The 20,030-nt window shown below is 44.5% G+C and overlaps 1 protein-coding gene across 1 annotated transcript in view; it reads left to right on the top strand.

Annotated features, from left to right (window-relative positions):
- The window catches only part of FAM180A (family with sequence similarity 180 member A), a 62,049-nt gene that overhangs the window by 27,990 nt on the left and 14,029 nt on the right, over positions 1–20,030 (top strand). The window contains exon 2 of the mRNA XM_077469211.1: positions 18,581–18,681. Within this exon, the coding sequence (XP_077325337.1) occupies positions 18,581–18,681 (101 nt within the window). The remainder of the gene's footprint in view (positions 1–18,580; positions 18,682–20,030) is intronic.

The following is a 20,030-nucleotide window of genomic DNA, read 5'->3' as shown; positions in this document are numbered from 1 at the left end:
AAACGCCCCTGTTAAACAGGGGCAGAAAAATTGGGCCTTAGGCACTGGTGCCATCACACTGCAACCTCTGCCATATACTCTAGTTTTTTTGCAGGAATTAGCCCTGCTGCAAAGCATTGCATCAAAAATTTTACTTAAACGCCCCTGTTAAACAGGGGCAGAAAAATTGGGCCTTAGGCACTGGTGCCATCACACTGCAACCTCTGCCATATACTCTAGTTTTATTGCAGGAATTAGCCCTGCTGCAAAGCATTGCATCAAAAATTGTACTTAAACTCCCCTGTTAAACAGGGACAGAAAAATTGGGCCTTAGGCACTGGTGCCATCACACTGCAACCTCTGCCATACACTCTAGTTTTTTTGCAGGAATTAGCCCTGCTGCAAAGCATTGCATCAAAAATTTTACTTAAACGCCCCTGTTAAACAGGGGCAGAAAAATTGGGCCTTAGGCACTGGTGCCATCACACTGCAACCTCTGCCATACACTCTAGTTTTATTGCAGGAATTAGCCCTGCTGCAAAGCATTGCATCAAAAATTGTACTTAAACGCCCCTGTTAAACAGGGGCAGAAAAATTGGGCCTTAGGCACTGGTGCCATCACACTGCAACCTCTGCCATATACTCTAGTTTTATTGCAGGAATTAGCCCTGCTGCAAAGCATTGCATCAAAAATTGTACTTAAACGCCCCTGTTAAACAGGGGCAGAAAAATTGGGCCTTAGGCACTGGTGCCATCACACTGCAACCTCTGCCATACACTCTAGTTTTTTTGCAGGAATTAGCCCTGCTGCAAAGCATTGCATCAAAAATTTTACTTAAACGCCCCTGTTAAACAGGGGCAGAAAAATTGGGCCTTAGGCACTGGTGCCATCACACTGCAACCTCTGCCATATACTCTAGTTTTTTTGCAGGAATTAGCCCTGCTGCAAAGCATTGCATCAAAAATTTTACTTAAATGCCCCTGTTAAACAGGGGCAGAAAAATTGGGCTGCTGGCATCACCCAGAACCAAAAATGTTCTTCCAACATATCAGCGGAGGAGGAAGAGGATAGACAATCAACATAACAGGACAGTCACTCAGCATCAGCATAGGCAGTCTTGAAGGGATGTGGTATTTCAAAAAAAATTATTCGGTTACATCAGCTTCAGGTGCTTGGTAGCTGTGGGTGATCCAAGACTGATTCATCTTGATGAAGGTCAGTCGATCAACTGATTCGGTGGACAGGCGCACCCTGTGATCGGTAACGAAACCACCAGCAGCACTGAAGGTGCGTTCCGAAAGAACACTGGATGCAGGACAGGCCAGTAGCTCAATTGCATACTGTGCAAGCTCTGGCCAGTGATCCATCCTCAAGACCCAGTAAGCCAGAGGATTTTCAGTGGGAAAGGTGTCCAAGTCTGACCTTGCCCCTAGGTATTCCTGCACCATGTAAATTAGACGCTGGCGATGGGTGCTGGAACCAATCATACCTTGGGGCTGCGGACTAAAAAATTGTCTGAAAGCATCAGTCAGACGGCCACCTTCTCCACCGCTCCTTCTGACTGATGCCTCAGCAACACGTTGTCCAGGACCAGGAGTTTGTGACCTCCCAGTCTCTGGGAACGCGTTGCACAGAGCTTTCTGCAAGGCCTCCCGGAGATGTCTCATCCTCTGCTCCCTCTGCGATGGCAAGATAAGGTCGGCAACCTTACCCTTGTACTGTGGATCAAGGAGAGTGGCCAGCCAGTAATGGTCCCTCTCCTTGATCCGAAGAATACGAGGATCCTTCCGCAGGCTTTGCAGGATCAGGGAGGCCATGCAGCGTAGGTTAGCTGAGGCATTCGGTCCGGAGTCCTCTGGGTCACTAAGGACAACATGATCCGCAGCTACCTCCTCCCAGCCACGTACAAGTCCACGTGTTTCTTGGGACTGTAAATCATCCCTATAAGACTGCTGCTGCTGATGCTGAGTGCCAGCCTCCACCTCCATGCTGACACAATCATCCTCCTCCTCCTCTTCCTCCTCCTCACCCTCTTCCTGTGTGATGGGTGGCACAGCAGGAACACTGTCTGGATAAAGGGGGCCTTGAGAGGCAAGGAAGTCCTCCTCTTCCTGCCTCTGTTCTGCCTCAAGTGCCCTGTCCATTATTCCACGCAGCGTATGCTCCAAGAGGTGGACAAGAGGTATAGTGTCACTGATGCATGCACTGTCACTGCTCACCATCCTTGTGGCCTCCTCAAACAGTGACAGGACAGTGCATGCATCCCTGATCATGCCCCACTGGCGTGGTGAGAAAAAACCAAGCTCTCCTGACCCTGTCCTGGTGCTGTAGTCGCACAGGTACTCATTGATGGCCCTCTGCTGCGTGTGCAGCCGCTGCAGCATGGCCAATGTTGAGTTCCATCTGGTGGGCATGTCACATATAAGGCGGTTCTTGGGCAGGTTCAACTCCTTTTGGAGCTCAGCCAGCCGAGCACAGGCATTAAATGATCGGCGGAAATGCACACAGACTCTCCTGGCCTGTTTCAGGACATCCTGTAAGCCGGGGTACCTGCCCAAGAACCGCTGCACCACCAGGTTAAGGACGTGAGCTACACAGGGCACATGGGTCAGTTGTCCCTGTCGGAGGGCGGAGAGGAGGTTGGTGCCATTGTCGCAAACCACCATTCCTGGCTTAAGCTGGCGTGGCGTCAACCACCTCTCGGCCTGCCCCTGCAGAGCTGACAAAACATCCGCCCCAGTGTGGCTCCTGTCCCCCAAACAAACCAGCGCAAGCACGGCATGGCATCGTTTTTCCTGCGTACTTGCGTAGCCCCTGCAACGCCTACGGAGCACCGCTGGTTCTGAGGACAGAGCACTGGAAGAGGCCATGGAGGAAGAAGAAGAGGAGGGGGTGGAGGAGAGAGGTGTGTCACAACCAATAGTAGCATTTTGGAGGCGTGGTGGCGGAACAACCTCCAATACTACTGCACCTTGTCCTGCATCCTTCCCAGCAGCCAGAAGAGTGACCCAATGGGCCGTGAAAGACAGGTAACGTCCCTGTCCATGCCTGCTGGACCATGAGTCAGCGGTAATATGCACCTTACCGCTGACCGCCCTGTCCAGCGAGGCAAGGACATTGCCTTCCACATGCCGGTAGAGAGCCGGAATTGCCTTCCGTGAGAAAAAGTGGCGTTTGGGGACCTGCCACTGAGGAACCGCACATTGTACAAACTCACGGAAGGGGGCCGAGTCTACCAACTGAAAAGGCAGCAGTTGAAGTGCTAGCAATTTAGCCAAGCTAGCATTCAACCGCTGGGCATGTGGATGGCTGGGAGTAAATTTCTTCCGCCGGTCCAGCAGCTGGGGCAGGGACATTTGTCTGCTATAATCGGACGTGGATGTACCACTAGCAGAGTTCCCGGAAGCACTTGGCTGTGACACACCTAATTCTACACCTTCATTCCTCTCAGAGCAGGTTTTAGAGAGGACTGAAGGTCTAGTGGGGTTGGAGATGCCAGCTGATGAGGAGCAAGGAGAGGTCCGCTTTGTTCTTTGGTGTGGGTCTTTGAGGTATGCTTGCCAACGAGTTGCATGGCAGGTCAACATATGTCTGGTCAAGCATGTGGTGCCCAAGCGGCTGATGTTTTGGCCACGTGAGATACGCTTGAGGCATATGTTGCAAATAGCAGCGGTGCGATCTGATGCACTCGTCTCAAAAAAGGCCCACACCAAAGAACTTTTAGAATAACGCGCAGAGGAAGCGCTCTGCGCAGAGGAAGCGCTCTGCGCAGGCGGAGCTCTGCGGTGTGATTCAGTCGGTGTGCTGCCCCTAAGCTGGCCCCCGGAGGGCATCCTGCCTCGTTGGACATGTGCCTCCTCCTCCTCCTCCTCCTCCTCCCTCCTTCCAGGCACCCACGTGGAGTCAGTGCCCTCATCATCCCCTCCCTCTTCATCGCTGTAGCAAACCTGGCAGTATGCTGCAGCTTGTGGAACATGACTGCCAGATTGCTGTCCTTCTTGAGCATCCCCTCTCTCTGTGCTCACGCTACTGCCTTCCTCTAGCTGAGTGTCATCATCAGAGCCCACCAAACACTGGGCATCCTCCTGGAGCATGTACCCAACACTGTGCTCAAAGAGTTCAGGAGACTCCTCAGGAGGACGTGGTGGGTCTAGGGAAGGAGTCACTGATGATGACATTGAGAGGAGGGACGACGATGTGTTGGCAGCTGCTTTTCTACTACCCTGAGACTGGGTGAGAGAGGATGAGGAGGATGAAGAGGGCTTGGTCATCCACTCTACCAAGTCGTTGGCATGTTGCGGTTCAACATGTCCAGCTGCAGAAAAGAAGGACAAGCATGTCCCATGGCCACGTGCTGATGACAATGCACCGCGTCCCCGACCAGCACTGTTGTCTCTAGACACAGAGCCTGCTTGCCCTCTTTTATCGGCTCGCGCCTGTCTGCCTCTCCTTGCTGGCCTTCCAGACATGGTAATGGCCTGAAGGAAGTTGGGTAAAACAGTAGTTGGGTAGTTTATATTGTGCTGGAGGCACACAACACCCACTAACTCCTGCAGATGCCTTTTTTATAGAACAGCAGAGTTAAAGGGGTATATACAGATGTATACTGTGCTGTGCTGGAAGCACACACAACTTCCAATAACTCCAGCAGATGTCAATCGGGCCCAAATAGAGAACAGCTATGTAGGTGGATAATAGCGGTATGTACTGGGTACAGAGCAGGCACACAGCACGCACTATCTCCTGAGTGACACTGCTGACTGCAAGCTCTATTGTTAAAGATGGACCACTAGCTATATAGGTGAGGTGAATATCATGGTGTATACTGCGGTCAGGGCACGCAGACAATAACCAGAAAACAGCAGAGTTAAAGGGGTATATACAGATGTATACTGTGCTGTGCTGGAAGCACACACAACTTCTAATAACTCCAGCAGATGTCAATCGGGCCCAAATAGAGAACAGCAATGTAGGTGGATAATAGCGGTATGTACTGGGTACAGAGCAGGCACACAGCACGCACTATCTCCTGAGTGACACTGCTGACTGCAAGCTCTATTGTTAAAGATGGACCACTAGCTATATAGGTGAGGTGAATATCACGGTGTATACTGCGGTCAGGGCACGCAGACAATAACCAGAAAACAGCAGAGTTAAAGGGGTATATACAGATGTATACTGTGCTGTGCTGGAAGCACACACAACTTCCAATAACTCCAGCAGATGCCAATCGGGCCCAAATAGAGAACAGCTATGTAGGTGGATAATAGCGGTATGTACTGGGTACAGAGCAGGCACACAGCACGCACTATCTCCTGAGTGACACTGCTGACTGCAAGCTCTATTGTTAAAGATGGACCACTAGCTATATAGGTGAGGTGAATATCACGGTGTATACTGCGGTCAGGGCACGCAGACAATAACAAGAAAACAGCAGAGTTAAAGGGGTATATACAGATGTATACTGTGCTGTGCTGGAGGCACACACAACTTCCAATAACTCCAGCAAATGACAATCGGGCTCAAATAGAGAACAGCTATGTAGGTGTATATAGTGGTATGTACTGGGTACAGAGCACGCAGACAGCACGCACTAACACTACTGACTGCAAGCTCTATTATTAAAGCTAGATCACTAGCTATATAGGTGAGGTGAATATAGTGGTGTATACTGCGGTCAGGGCACAGACAGTAACCACTACACAAGAGCAAAATAGTAAATCAGCCAAAAACGATTGGTGTGTAACTGTGTTGAAGGTACACAGAACACCCACTGCTTCAGATGCTAACAAACACTACACGAGGCCGCCTGAAAGGCAGCTTTATATAGTGTGGGGCGTGCACTACACAGTCTGAGCTATGATTGGCCACAGGCAGGATGCCTGTGGCCAACCATTGCTCTTCCCGCTACTGGCGCTGCGATTGGCCAAGCATGCGGGGTCACAGTGCATGCTTGGCCAATCGTGAGACAGCAATGCATTGCGCCATCGCAGTGCATTGTGGGCCACACGAGTTTTGCCGCGAACGGCCCAAACGTTCGGAATTCGGCGAACGCACGAACGACCGATGTTCGAGTCGAACATGCTTTCGACTCGAACACGAAGCTCATCCCTAGTATCCAGTTATATTATGTGCATTTAGGAGAGAATCCAAACAATCTACTGCGTAGAAATGTGCGATTCAGTTCATAATGAATGGATTTTTCGTACGAATGTTAGTATTCATACATTCGGATCAATTCTAACATCCGAATAGCTGAAAAAAACAAAATACGAACATTCCGAAATTATGAATAAGCAAAATAACGAACATGTGAAAATACAAACTTACGAACAGAAAAACTTACGAAAATATGAAACTCCAAAACAGTAAAAGAAAGAAAGTGACATCTATAACAAATGATTTACATTTCGTGTTTTCAATCCTTTGTTCATAATTTCGTATGTTTGTATTTTCATTCATGTGTTCGTAATTTAGTTTTATTCGTCTGTTCGTAATTTCATTTCTTCATGTTCTCGAATCGATCTTTTGAATGGACAGTGTAAGTGTATCTTAATATGTATGTTTGTAATTTCATGTTCTTGAATCGCTCAAATGGGCAGTGTATTAGTTAAAGATGTGTTTTCCTTAATATCTTTAGCCAATCAGCTTGTCCCTTTTGTGTCTGAGTCACACTGCATTCCTGAATCTTTTTAGATTCAGTTGAGGAGTCAGGTCTCGTGATTGAAGTAAGTAAAGGACTTATTAGAAAAGCAAGCATTGGATTATTGTTCTTTATTTTCTATGAAAGTATGAATCAACGAAAAGGCAATCTCAGAAAAGACAGAAAAACAACAATTACTAAATTACGAGTAGTGTACCAAATAAATGAAAATTTATCTAACAAAATTACGAATTTCGAATCAAAGAAAATTAGACGGAATTACGAATCATTTTTTATCAACGAAAATAAAACTGTCCCGAAAATACAAACAAGTCGGAATATGAAACCTTGTGTCTTACGAAATTCCGAATCATTAGACTAACAAAATTACAAATTCGTACGAGTCCGAATATGAAAATTTGCTTCTTACGAAATTACGAATCGTTACGAATTAACGGAAACTTAAAGAAACGAAACAAAAAAAAATGTTTTTGTTGTGCACATGTCTACTATGGAGCTGGCCAGAACCAGCTCTCGAGGGAGTGTATTCCACATTTCCACAGCTCTTACTATGAAGAAGCCTTTTCGTTATTTGGAGATTAAATCTCTTTTCCTCCCGACGTAAAGAGTGTCCCCTTAAGTCTAAAAGTTCCCATATAATACAATGCATTTTCAATGTCCTTAGCGGTTCAGTCAGAGTTTTCCTTTAAAAATCCTCTTGCTATGGGCACAAGATGAGAATACAATTAATATTTTCCAGGATTTCCATATCCAGTATTTTTTTTTTAACCTCCAATAATTCATCATTGGCTTTTGGAGGGAACACCCCGCACGTCCTCTGGTCTCGTGCATTGATTGCTTAAACAAAGCATTATATACACAGCCCATCGTCACCTACACTAATACACAGCGCCAACATACACAATCTGAAATGCGCTGGAATGTTTCATGCAGATGTAGACATACATTCCATGACGTAAGTCAGAATCTTTTTATATAGATATTTATATTGGCGTACATGTGCATTTTATTCTCTGGGCTTTGGAAATCACTCCTAAGCTTCAGAAGGTTGATCCATATAAAGAGAAGAATGAAACTTGTGCTATAATAGTGTTGTGGAGTTCACTGTCCTGCAAATCTCTGGCTTTAACCATGGCGGAAGCTAAAACTATATTTTTTTATATAAAAAGTAATATTTTGTTAATAAATTAAATCAGTACTAAACATTCAGCAGCTGTGCCTGCATAGTTCTTCTCCCATCTAATGCTGATGCTTTGATCAAGTAATGTGAGAAGAGTACCCACAGAACCTTTTTTTTTAAAGCACAGGTATAAGCCTTGTTTAAAGCTGCAACCCAGACAGATATAAAAGACACAAATTAATGCAGCTCCATATTTATTAATATATCATTTCTTTTTAAGCAAGCAGTGTAAATACCTGAAGCTGATATCGGCAGGGGAAGAGATTATGTAAGTTAGGTTCCACTTTAAGTATTGCTTGCTTTATCAGCTGCCACTTGGTACTGAGCGGTGCTGCTAAGCTAGTCATTGAAGTAGAGCTGCCACAACGAGGCGACGTAATCGATTACATTGAGTACAAAAATAAGTCGACGTGCGTGCAGGGCGTCGATGCGTCACTGTGCTCAGTATCTCCCGCTCTCCTCCGTGCTGCCATCCCCCTCTCCATGCATCTGTCCCCCTCCGTGCCGCCACCCCCCTCTCTTCTCCCCCTCTGTGCTGCCGTCCCCCTCTCTTCTCCCCCTCCGTGCATCTGTCACTCTCCGTGCCGCCGTCCCCCTCTCTTCTCCCCCTCCGTGCTGCCGCCCCCCTCTCTCTTCACTTCTCCCCCTCCGTGCTGCCGCCCCCCTCTTGCTTCTCTTCTCCCCCTCCATGCTGCCATCCCCCTCTCTCTTCTCTGTGTCCCCCTCCATGCTGCCGTCCCCCTCTCTCTTCTCTGTGTCCCCCTCCATGCTGCCACCCCCTCTCTCTTCTCTGTGTCCCCCTCCGTGCTGCCGTCCCCCTCTCTCTTCTCTGTGTCCCCCTCCGTGCTGCCGTCCCCCTCTCTCTTCTCTGTGTCCCCCTCCGTGCTGCCAACCCCCTCTCTCTTCTCCCCCTCTGTGCTGCCGCCCCCCCCCCCCTCGGTATCTCAGGATGGAGAGTGGAGGTAAACCCAGCTCCTTCGTTTTCAGAATGGACAGAGTCAGTAACCACTGACTCTGTCCATTCACATAACTGAAACATTGTAACCTCCTGTGATTACGATGTCTTAGTTAATGAATGGAGAGAAGCCGCTGGCTTCTCTCCATTCATTATCAGTGCAGCAGAGGCTGCAGAGAAAGGGACTGGGGAATCTCTGTCCCCGGTCCCTTTCCCTGTCTCAAATGGGAGATGTCAGAGGTCTGTTAAGACCCCTGATATCTCACCATAGCCCCCCCCCCCCCCCAACAGGGCTAATAAAAAAACATTGCAATAAATAATAATAAAAAAAAATTGTAAAAAAAAATAATAAAAAAACAAAACACACTGATACTGTCCCCACACACCCTCCCCCTTAAAAAAAGAAAACATTGCAAAAAATAAATTATAAACATTCATGAACTTCTGAACAGAAAATATAAAGTTAAGATAAAAGATATATATATATATATATATATATATATATATATATATATATATACAGTGCCTTGCGAAAGTATTCAGCCCCCTTGAACTTTTCAACCTTTTGCCACATTTCAGGCTTCAAATATAAAGATATAAAATTTTTATTTTTTGTGAAGAATCACCAACAAGTGGGACACAATTGTGAAGTGGAACGGAATCTATTGGATTTTTTAAACTTTTTTAACTAATAAAAAAATGAAAAGTGGGGCGTGCAAAATTATTCGGCCCCCTTGCGTTAATACTTTGTAGAGCCACCTTTTGCTGCGATTACAGCTGCAAGTCGCTTGGGGTATGTCTCTATCAGTTTTGCACATCGAGAGACTGAAATTCTTGCCCATTCTTCCTTGCAAAACAGCTCAAGCTCAGTGAGGTTGGATGGAGAGCGTTTGTGAACAGCAGTTTTCAGCTCTTTCCACAGATTCTCGATTGGATTCAGGTCTGGACTTTGACTTGGCCATTCTAACACCTGGATACGTTTATTTGTGAACCATTCCATTGTAGATTTTGCTGTATGTTTGGGATCATTGTCTTGTTGGAAGATAAATCTCCGTCCCAGTTTCAGGTCTTTTGCAGACTCCAACAGGTTTTCATCCAGAATGGTCCTGTATTTGGCTGCATCCATCTTCCCCTCAATTTTAACCATCTTCCCTGTCCCTGCTGAAGAAAAGCAGGCCCAAACCATGATGCTGCCACCACCATGTTTGACAGTGGGGATGGTGTGTTGAGGGTGATGAGCTGTGTTGCTTTTACGCCAAACATATCCCTTTGCATTGTGGGCAAAAAGTTCGATTTTGGTTTCATCTGACCAGAGCACCTTCTTCCACATGTTTGGTGTGTCTCCCAGGTGGCTTGTGGCAAACTTTAGACGAGACTTTTTATGGATATCTTTGAGAAATGGCTTTCTTCTTGCCACTCTTCCATAAAGGTCAGATTTGTGGAGTGAACGACTGATTGTTGTCCTATGGACAGACTCTCCCACCTCAGCTGTAGTTCTCTGCAGTTCATCCAGAGTGATCATGGGCCTCTTGGCTGCATCTCTGATCAGTCTTCTCCTTGTCTGAGCTGAAAGTTTAGAGGGACGGCCAGGTCTTGGTAGATTTGCAGTGGTCTGATACTCCTTCCATTTCAAAATGATCGCTTGCACAGTGCTCCTTGGGATGTTTAAAGCTTGGGAAATATTTTTGTATCCAAATCCGGATTTAAACTTCTCCACAACAGTATTACGGACCTGCCTGGTGTGTTCCTTGGTCTTCATGATGCTCTCTGCGCTTTCAACAGAACCCTGAGACTATCACAGAGCAGGTGAATTTATACAGAGACTTAATTACACACAGATGGATTCTATTTATCACCATCAGTCATTTAGGACAACATTGGATCATTCAGAGATCCTCGCTGAACTTCTGGAGTGAGTTTGCTGCACTGAATGTAAAGGGGCCGAATAATTTTGCACGCACCACTTTTCAGTTTTTTATTTGCTAAAAAAGTTTAAATTATCCAATAGATTTCGTTCCACTTCACAATTGTGTCCCACTTGTTGGTGATTCTTCACAAAAAATTAAAATGTTATATCTTTATGTTTGAAGCCTGAAATGTGGCAAAAAGTTGAAAATTTCAAGGGGGCCGAATACTTTCGCAAGGCACTGTGTGTATATATATATATATATACATATATATATATATATATAATTTCTTTTATCTTAACTTTACAAAAAATAAGTACATAAAAAAGGTAAGAATATAAGTACATACGCTCGTATCAGTTACATTGTTCCAGCCATCTCTATTGACTATAGAACATGTTATGGAAAAGGGGAGAGAGGGAGGAGTTCTGTAGTCCTGTTCTAATGTGACAACGCCTCTCTTCCATAGTAGTAGCAGTAGTAGGATAAGTGAATGTAGTCCAGGATCACCAGCTGTAATTAAAGGAACAAAAAGTCTGGAGGACAACTACTTGAGCCATCACATTCAAGCACTGGTAAACTGCAATATATAACATTTGTCGCCTTGAATTTAGGAGAGGGGGGTAATTTGGTGTACTGAACAGAAAACAGTCCAAGTTGTTTTAGGGCCTGAGGCACATGAAAAGGTCTGTGAAGTCCAGTTGTGTGAAAATCTGTGGCTGTTGCTCTTAGATTTAGTAAAGCTTGAACATGTATTCCAAACTCTGTCTCCTGGTGTTTTTTTACAACTGTAATCCCTTCAATGTATAGAAGCCAATGGTATTACAATGGTTCAGGTACATATCTTTCTATTTTTGTACAGTTAGGCAACACTTCTTTAGATAGAGTGGGTAACAGTGGTGGCCCTTCCATACAGGGGAGCAGGGATTCCAATGTGTTTTTTTTTCTAGAAGCACGTTATTAGAGCCAGAGGCACTAAAAGGCTTAAAAAAAAGGGTGGGCTTGGGCACAGTGTCCACCCAGTTGTGTAACAATAGCAAATTAATATTCGCTACTGCCTACCTGATTCTCCTTCCGGCCAATCGGGAAGTGATCGTCCTGAGACCCGTCACCTGATTATCCGAGAGGAGAAAGGATCCTATTGCCTGCCGAGGAGGAGGAGGAGAGAGAAGATGCAGGGGAAGCCACTAGGAGGAGGAGATGCATGGTGAAGCCACCGCCCGCCGTCCGGATGAAGCGCTGCCTGTGAACTAGGTGGGGTAAGTGCGGGGCTGGTGATCGACACCCCCCCCCCCAAAAAAAAAAATATGCCACCAACTGCCACTGGTGTGTAAGTATTAAGAATACTGTATGAAATTCTACATTGTGTGGTTGTCACTGGAACAAGAATAAAGGGTAAATCTAAGAGAGACAACTGTTTTAGTGACAACTGTCTATTATTATTATTCAGGATTTATATTGTGTGCATAGGTAGGAGAAAACAAAGTCAAGGGTGTTGTCATCAGTGTGAGTAGAAGCAAGTATATATTGCTTCTGGACAAAAGAGGAGGTTAGACGGAGGTGTTTAGAAGTAGCAGGAGTGTTAATATTAACTGGGATGTTAAAGTCAACGAGAATGATTGTGAGGATTTCAGAAGAGAGAAAGTAGGGTAGCGAAGCAGAGAAGTCTTCAGGGAAGGTTAATATCAGTCCAGGGTTTGGGTGGTAAATCACAGCAATTCTTAAAGTGATTGTAAAGAAAAAAAAAGATTTAAAAAAAATAACACGTTATACTTACCTGCTCTGTGCAGTGGTTTTGTACAGAGCAGCCCCAATTCTCCTCTTCTTGGGTCCCCTGCCAGTGCTCAGCCCTGCCCCCCGCCTCGCTAGCTGTGAAGGACTGCAGTGGGAGCCAATGGCTCCTGCTGCTGCATCTCAGCAAATTACTAGGAAGAGACCTGGGAGGGCCTCGGGTCTCAAGCACATTGCTGGATCGAGATCGGGCTTAGATAAGTATTAAGGTTTTTTACCTTCATGCATAGAATGCACAAAGGTAAAATACCTTCAGCCTTTACAACCACTTTAAAGAAGCTGGAGCAAATAGACATATACAATGTGCCTCAAATGATGAGAGTGACAGAGAGGGAGGTGGGTAAAGTACCTGAAAGGTGCTATGTGGGGATGGAAGGATTCCAACTCCACCTCCCTTCCATCCACTGGGTCTGGGGAGTGAGTCCAGAGGAGGCCACCATGGGAGAGGGAAACAGGAGCAGTGTCGGATTCATGAAGCTAGGTTTCAGTAACAGCAAGTAGATTAAAGGAGTTAGTGATATAGAGGCTGTATACAGAGGTGAGTTTGTTACAGACAAAGCGGGCATTCCAAAGGGTACAAGAGAAGTGGAGGCTGGTTTTGGGAAGAGGAGTAATAGAAACAAAATTGTGTGAATTGCAGGTGCTAAAAGAAGGCATGGGGTGATGTGAATGTTGAGCAAAGTTTGGGTAGAGGCCCAGGGTTTAGGGATAAAGCTTCAGAGGTTAAGAGAAGCAGAATGGTGAGGGAGGTAGTATGGGAGTGTGATTTATATGAAGGGACATGCCCCAGTGTCCTGGAGGTTTTATTAGCATCTGGGTTTAGAATTAGCAGGAGTTGGTGAGTGCAGTAATAAGGAGAGGGTGAGGAGAATTCCTCCACTTTGAAAATATTTTCTTTCACTTCCAGTTGTGTCTCCAGAACAGGAAATTAATGATAGTTTCGACAATAGGACACAACAATAAATAATGGAGTTTAAATATTCCTTATATTATTTAAATTTAAAAAAGTATAATTAAATATACTTTAAAGTGTTTGTAAACCCAAAATAGTTTTTTAATTAAGGCTTGCATCTTGTACAGTATAGGATTTCTTGTCATCTGTGCCCAGTCTTGCCATGAAGTGTTAATCCAGATCTGAGCAGTCCTCCTATGTTTTTTCAGTGAGATAAAAACTGACACAGAGAAAAAGGAGTAAATTCTTCCCCCTTTCTGTGAGTTACAGGTGATTTGCATATCTCATGCAGGAGCCTGAGAGACGCATTTTGTGTACTTCAAAACCCCTCCTCCACACCTCAGCATGATTGGGCATGCTGAAATCATGTGGTGACTTTTCTGGGTTTTGACTGGATGTTAATGATCACAGCAGAAGTTCAGTGTAAGAAATACACAGGAGAAAATGCATGTTGACAAGGGGAGTGTATAGGTGGGTGGGGGTCTACTGACATCACAAACTCCACCCACCGAGCTCCGGATAATAGACCCACCTACAGAATCTGCAGTTTTTCAGGTCTCATAACAGACAGCGGGGAGACAGTGGACAGGTAAGGATACATGCAGGAGGCATGTATATCCTTCTAGATAACCACTATGGCAGTAGTTTAGAAAGGATGAGAGTGGGTTTACATCCACTTTAAATTTAATTTGCCATTTAACTGCACGTTACCCATTTCTCATGATCTTTCAAAAAAAATTGTCCTGCCGTGTTGTCAAAATTCTATGTAATTCTGTTTCATCAGCAAAAAGCAATGTTTTGTCCACAGCAGTTCTGATAATTCATTGACTGTTAGAAAAGCAGACACCCTGCAATTCCGCTGGCCTTGTGTATATATTATATAAACAATATTATATACACAGGCCATCATCATTTCCTTATATCTCATCAACTGCGCCAAAAAAAAAAAATCCCCAATGCACTTGCATGGTGCTGTTTCACATGCGTGCAGATGTAGCATACTGAAGACACACATTCCACAAAAGGAGCCAGGATTTTTTGTACAGACTTGTACAGTATGTTGGAATACGCTGCCTCCATTCCACACACATGCTTTTTATTCTTCCAAGTTTCAGAGGATTTTTGTAGATAAAGAAAAGAATGGAAATCAATCCACTAATAATAATCATTGTCATGCAGATATCTGGCTTTACCCACTACTATAATGAGAATTTGTTCTTTAAAAGGCAATTATTATTAAATTAAAGGAACAATGAGCATATTTCACAAACTGGTTATATCAATTTAATATTTTTCAAGTATAAATATGTAAATACTTCAAATGAACAGAAATGGGTAGGTATAAAATCAAATTGGGAAACTGGTGTAAGATAAAACTCACTTCTTTCTTGCCAGCAATACCATAGTCATCACTTTTTAGTCTTTTAATTTTCAGCTAACAATTTATATTGTACAGGAAAGTCATTACCATTATCATGATTTGTTATATTGTACAGTAGCTTATCATTACTCGCTACATTTAAAGCCCAACTCTGGGTTGCTTTAAAACCTACCCATGTTGTGAAGTCACCCCCCTGCGCTGCATGGGTTAATGCTTATTTTGCTGGGGGGGGGGGGGGGATTTCTCTCTCCTCTGCTGACTGGCTTCATGTAAACCCTAAGGCCCCTTTCACAGTGGGGCGTTTTTCCGCTGCTACATCGCAAAAAATAGGGCATGTATAGCGCCTGAAAAAAAACGTCCCCCTTTCACTCCAGTGTGAAAGACGGAGGGCTTTCACACTGGAGCGGTGCGCTGGCAGGACAGTGAAAAAAGTCACCGCTCCTAAACCGCTCCTACCCATTGAAATCAATGGGGCAGCGTGGCTATACTGCCGGCAAAGCTCCTGCAGCGGTGCTTTGCGGGTGGTTTTAACCCTTGTCGGCCGCTAACAGGAGTTAAAACCGCCTGCTAGCAGCCGAATACTGCCGCTAAAACGACGGTATAGCGGCTCTATTTTTACCGCCGACGCCGCTCCCTCCCCAGTGTTAAAGGGGCCTTACTGAGTGACATTTAGTTAACTAAGGTACTGTTTATTGCAAACAATTGCAGAACAGTGGGTTTGTGGTTAGAACCTCTGTCTTGCAGCACTGGAGTCTTTGGTTTGAACCCTGGTTTAGAACACTATCTGCACAGCGTTTGCATTTCCCTTTGTGCTTGCATGGGTTTCTTCACGTTTTCCAAAGACATGCTGGTAGGTTAACTGGCTGCTGTCTAAATTGGTCCTAGTATATGCTGTATGTACAGTTGTACTCATAATACTCTGGCAGAATTTATGATTTCTTGGCCATTTTTACAGAACATGAATGATAACACAAAAACTTTTCTTTCACTCATGGTTAGTGTATGGCTGAAGCCATTTATTATCAGTCAACTGTCTTTACTCTTTTTAAATCATAATGACAATAGAAACTGCCCAAATGACCCTGACCAAAAGTTTACATACCCTGGTGACTTTGGCCTGATAACATGCATACCAGTTGACACAAAGCGGTTTGAATGGCTATTAAAGGTAACCATCCTCACCTGTGATCTGTTTGCCTATAATTAATGTGTGTGTATAAAAAGTCAATGAGTTTCTGGACTCCTGACAGACCCTTGCATCTTTCATCCAGTGCTGCACTGATGTTTCTGGATTCTAAGTAATGGATAAGGAAAAAGAATTGTCAAAGGATCTGCAGGAAAAGGTAGTTGAATTGTATAAAACAGGAAATGGCTTTTAAAAAGACATCCAAGGAATTGAGAATGCCAATCAGCAGTGTTCAAACTCTAATCAATAAGTGGAAAATACAGGGTTCTGTTGAAACAAAACCACAGCAGGTAGACCAACTAAAATTTCAGCCACACCTGCCAGGAAAATTGTTCGGGATACAAAAAAGAACCCACAAATAACTTCAGGTGAAGTACAGGACTCTGAAAACATGTGATGTGAGGCACAATAAGGAGGCACTTGAAGAAAGATGGGCTGCATGGTCGAGTCGCCAGAAGAAAGCCATTACTACGCAAATGCCACAAAGTATCCCGGTTACAATACGCCAAACGGTACAGAGACAAGGCTTAAATCTTCTGGAGTGGCCATCTCAGTCTCCTGACCTCAGTCAGCCACTCTGGGGAGATCTCGAACGTGCAGTTCATACAAGACAGCCCAAGAATTTACAGGAACTGGAGGCTTTTTGCCAAGAGGAATGGGCAGCTTTACCATCTGAGAAGATAAAGAGCCTCATCCACAAATACCACAAAAGACTTCAAGCTGTCATTGATGTTAAAGGGGGTGAGAGCTGGGGTATGTAAACTTTTGATCAGGGCCATTTGGCTAGTTTCTGTTGCCATTATGATTTAAAAAGAGTATATACAGTTGATTAATAATAAATGGCTTCAGCAAAACACTAACCATGAGTGAAAGAAACATTTTTGTTTTATCATTCATATTCTCCCATATTCTTTGAAAAATGGCCACAAAATCATAAATTCTGCCAGGGTATGTAAACTTATGAGCACAACTGTATGTGAGATGAGGACCTTAGGCTGCATTCACATGGACGATTTGCTGGTAAGAATAAGTAGACACTGCATGCACACTCTATGTATGAACAGCTGCAGCTGTCAGACTTTTACTCTGTAAAAATCAATGGCAGGTGCTGCTGTTCGCAGTCAGTGTGCGCCCAGGGTCAGAGTTCTGGCCGCAGGTAATTGTTCAGTTTATATGCAGCCATAGCACAGTGTTACTATGCCCAGAGGTGCATATTCGGTCATGTGAATGTAGTCTTGTGGTATTAAACCAAAAATGTAATATATTACAGCTTACCAATCATGAGGTGTGGTGGATGCATTTGTTTTCTTTTTAGGATTTTTTTTCCCTCTGCATTCATCTAGTGATCTAGCCAGTAACACACTTCCTGTATTAGAGAGCCCCACACTGGATGAAGGAGAACAGGGGACTTTGGACAGCAGCATTGTCAGTCTGGGGGAGAATCAAAGTGATAGATGGACTAGCAGATTTAGATACACTAACAAATTAAAGCCAAACTCCAGCTCACAATGCAATTACAGTAAATTTTTTCTTCTTTTGGGATAAAGGTTCTTACATGAATAAATAAAATCTGATCATTGTAAGCACCCATCTCAGTGGTAAATGGCTTGTCTCAACCCTCTAACTGCTACATTTGTAGTAGTTTGTTTTGTAGAAAAAACATAGACTTGCTGTCTGGATGTAAATAAGGGGCAGAAAGCCTAAAGGGTAACTCCATTTTCATGAGGGAAAAAAAATAGCAAATAAAGAAAAATAATATAGCACATATAATTATGAGACTAATCATATTGTAATTGAATGTTATTAAAAATGACCTTTCCTTTTCAATCTGCAGCCACTGTATTTTCTGAGAATGCAATATGGCTACCTGGAGTTGTTCTATACACAGAATGTGTACTGACCACTCCCCAGAAACATAATTTACTGCTTGTGTGATTGGCTCACCAATTTTCCCAGAAGTCTGCCAAAGATACAAGTCAGATTTCAGGCATCCCCTGCAACAAAAGTGTCATTTTTGGAGAGATACTTTCAATAGGAACACGTCTAAAGGGATGCAGGCCCAGCAGATGTCCTCATTAGTGCCCTGCAGCTGCACACTTGACAGTTAATTATGAAACCACTCCCATTAGACCCACTCAGTACAGAGGCACAGACAAACACACAGGGATTTCTTCAGAATAACAGAAGGAAGGAATCTGCAACAAAGGTTGTTATAATTCTTGCAATGTACATCGATCACCCAGAGGGGAATGTTTTTTTTTTCTCCACAAAAGTGGAGTTACGTTTTAAACAAGAAAACAAATGTAGCCATGAGCCATCACATCTTAGAATTGGTAAGCTGCAATATAAAAAGTGCTTTTGGGTTTAATGCCACTTTAAGCTCTTCGAGGACTGGTGGACTTTGATGGACTGATGTGAAAGAACAATATAAAGGACGTTATATTCTTTTCCCACTCTATCCAACATAGAAAAAAACATTTTGGCTTGACATAACGTTCTTTTCTCTTTACATTTGGCTTTCAATCGTGTTACTTATGACGTGTGTACTATATTCACCCCACTACCTGCTCTCTTGTATTTTTAGTGGTGTTTTTTCCATCCGCCCATCGGGTGCGGCGCTCCTCGCCTGAATTCCTGGACCCGGTTCTTCAGAAATCTGTGCCTGAGGTGGAGTTGCTTTATGAGGTCAGTGGAAAATGTATACATCATTTCCAGGATGAGCCAAGACAAGAGACTTGTTCTTCTATACAGAGCTGAAATTGTTCTACTTAAGATTTACATTCTTTTCTCCAAAACACTTACAGACATTTCATACTTTGCTACTAAATTACTATAAATACATTTTAACAAGTTGGCTGATGTTAAAGCTCAAATCTACTTTACATTTTTTATTCTTAAATAAGTTACTCAGTGATTCCAAAAAATAAAAATATGCAACTCTGCAATGCTCACCTCCTCTTCAACACTGCCCTCCATAGACTCACCCGCTCTGTGATCTCGTACTGGTCCTCTTTACTCACCTCCTCTCCAGCACTGCCCTCCACAGACTCACCCGCTCTGTGATCCATCATGGGTGCTCTTTACTTACCTCCTCTCCAGCACTGCCCTCCACAGACCTATCCACTCTGTGATCCAGCACTGGTGCTGTTTATTCACCTGCTCTCCAGCACTACCCCCCACAGATTCACCCACTCTGTGATCCAGCACTGGTGCTGTTTATTCACCTCCTCTCCAGCACTACCCCCCACAGATTCACCCACTCTGTGATCCAGCACTGGTGCTGTTTATTCACCTGCTCTCCAGCACTACCCCCCACAGATTCACCCACTCTGTGATCCAGCACTGGGGCTCTTTACTCACCTCCTCTCCAGGAATGCCCTCCACAGACTCACTCGCTCTGTGATCCAGCACTGGTAATCTTTACTCACCTCCTCTCCAGGATTGCCCTCCACAGACTCACTCGCTCTGTGATCCAGCACTGGTAATCTTTATTCACCTCCTCTCCAGCACTGCCCTCCACAGACTCACCCGCTCTGTGATCCAGCAATGGTGCACTTTACTCACCTCCTCTCTAGTATTGCCCCCCACAGACTCACCCGCTCTACGATCCACCACTGATGCTCTTTAATCACCTCTTCTCCGGCACTGCCCTTCACAGACTCACCTCTGTGATCCATTGAGGTTAAATAAGGCCCAACATCAGAGTTATGAACAGCCTGAAACACATGTATGACTTCAGCTGGGGGAACATGAGCCACTGATTGAGCACCACTCAACTAAAGACTTCAGATGTCTATCAAAATTTTTAAAACACATACTTTCCATCCAAAAAAGTCCAGTGCTGTCTTCTTTGCCCCCAAAGTCTCTGCAGCTTTTTTTCCTGCACCACCATCTTTGATTCCAAAGCTGCCTTGCATTTCTTGATCACTTACAGATGCCCCCATTGCTGAAGCGATGCTCTGCATATGTGAGAGTTCAGGAAGACTGTCCAGAAGCCTACCAGGGGGTACATCATCCTCGCCTAAGTCCATGCA

Source organism: Lithobates pipiens, unplaced genomic scaffold (genome assembly GCF_037356315.1).
Source record: "Lithobates pipiens isolate NorthernLeopardFrog02 unplaced genomic scaffold, aLitPip1_a1.2 Scaffold_8, whole genome shotgun sequence".
Classification (NCBI taxonomy): Eukaryota; Metazoa; Chordata; class Amphibia; order Anura; family Ranidae; genus Lithobates; species Lithobates pipiens.
This window is presented reverse-complemented; position numbering and strand designations above follow the sequence as displayed.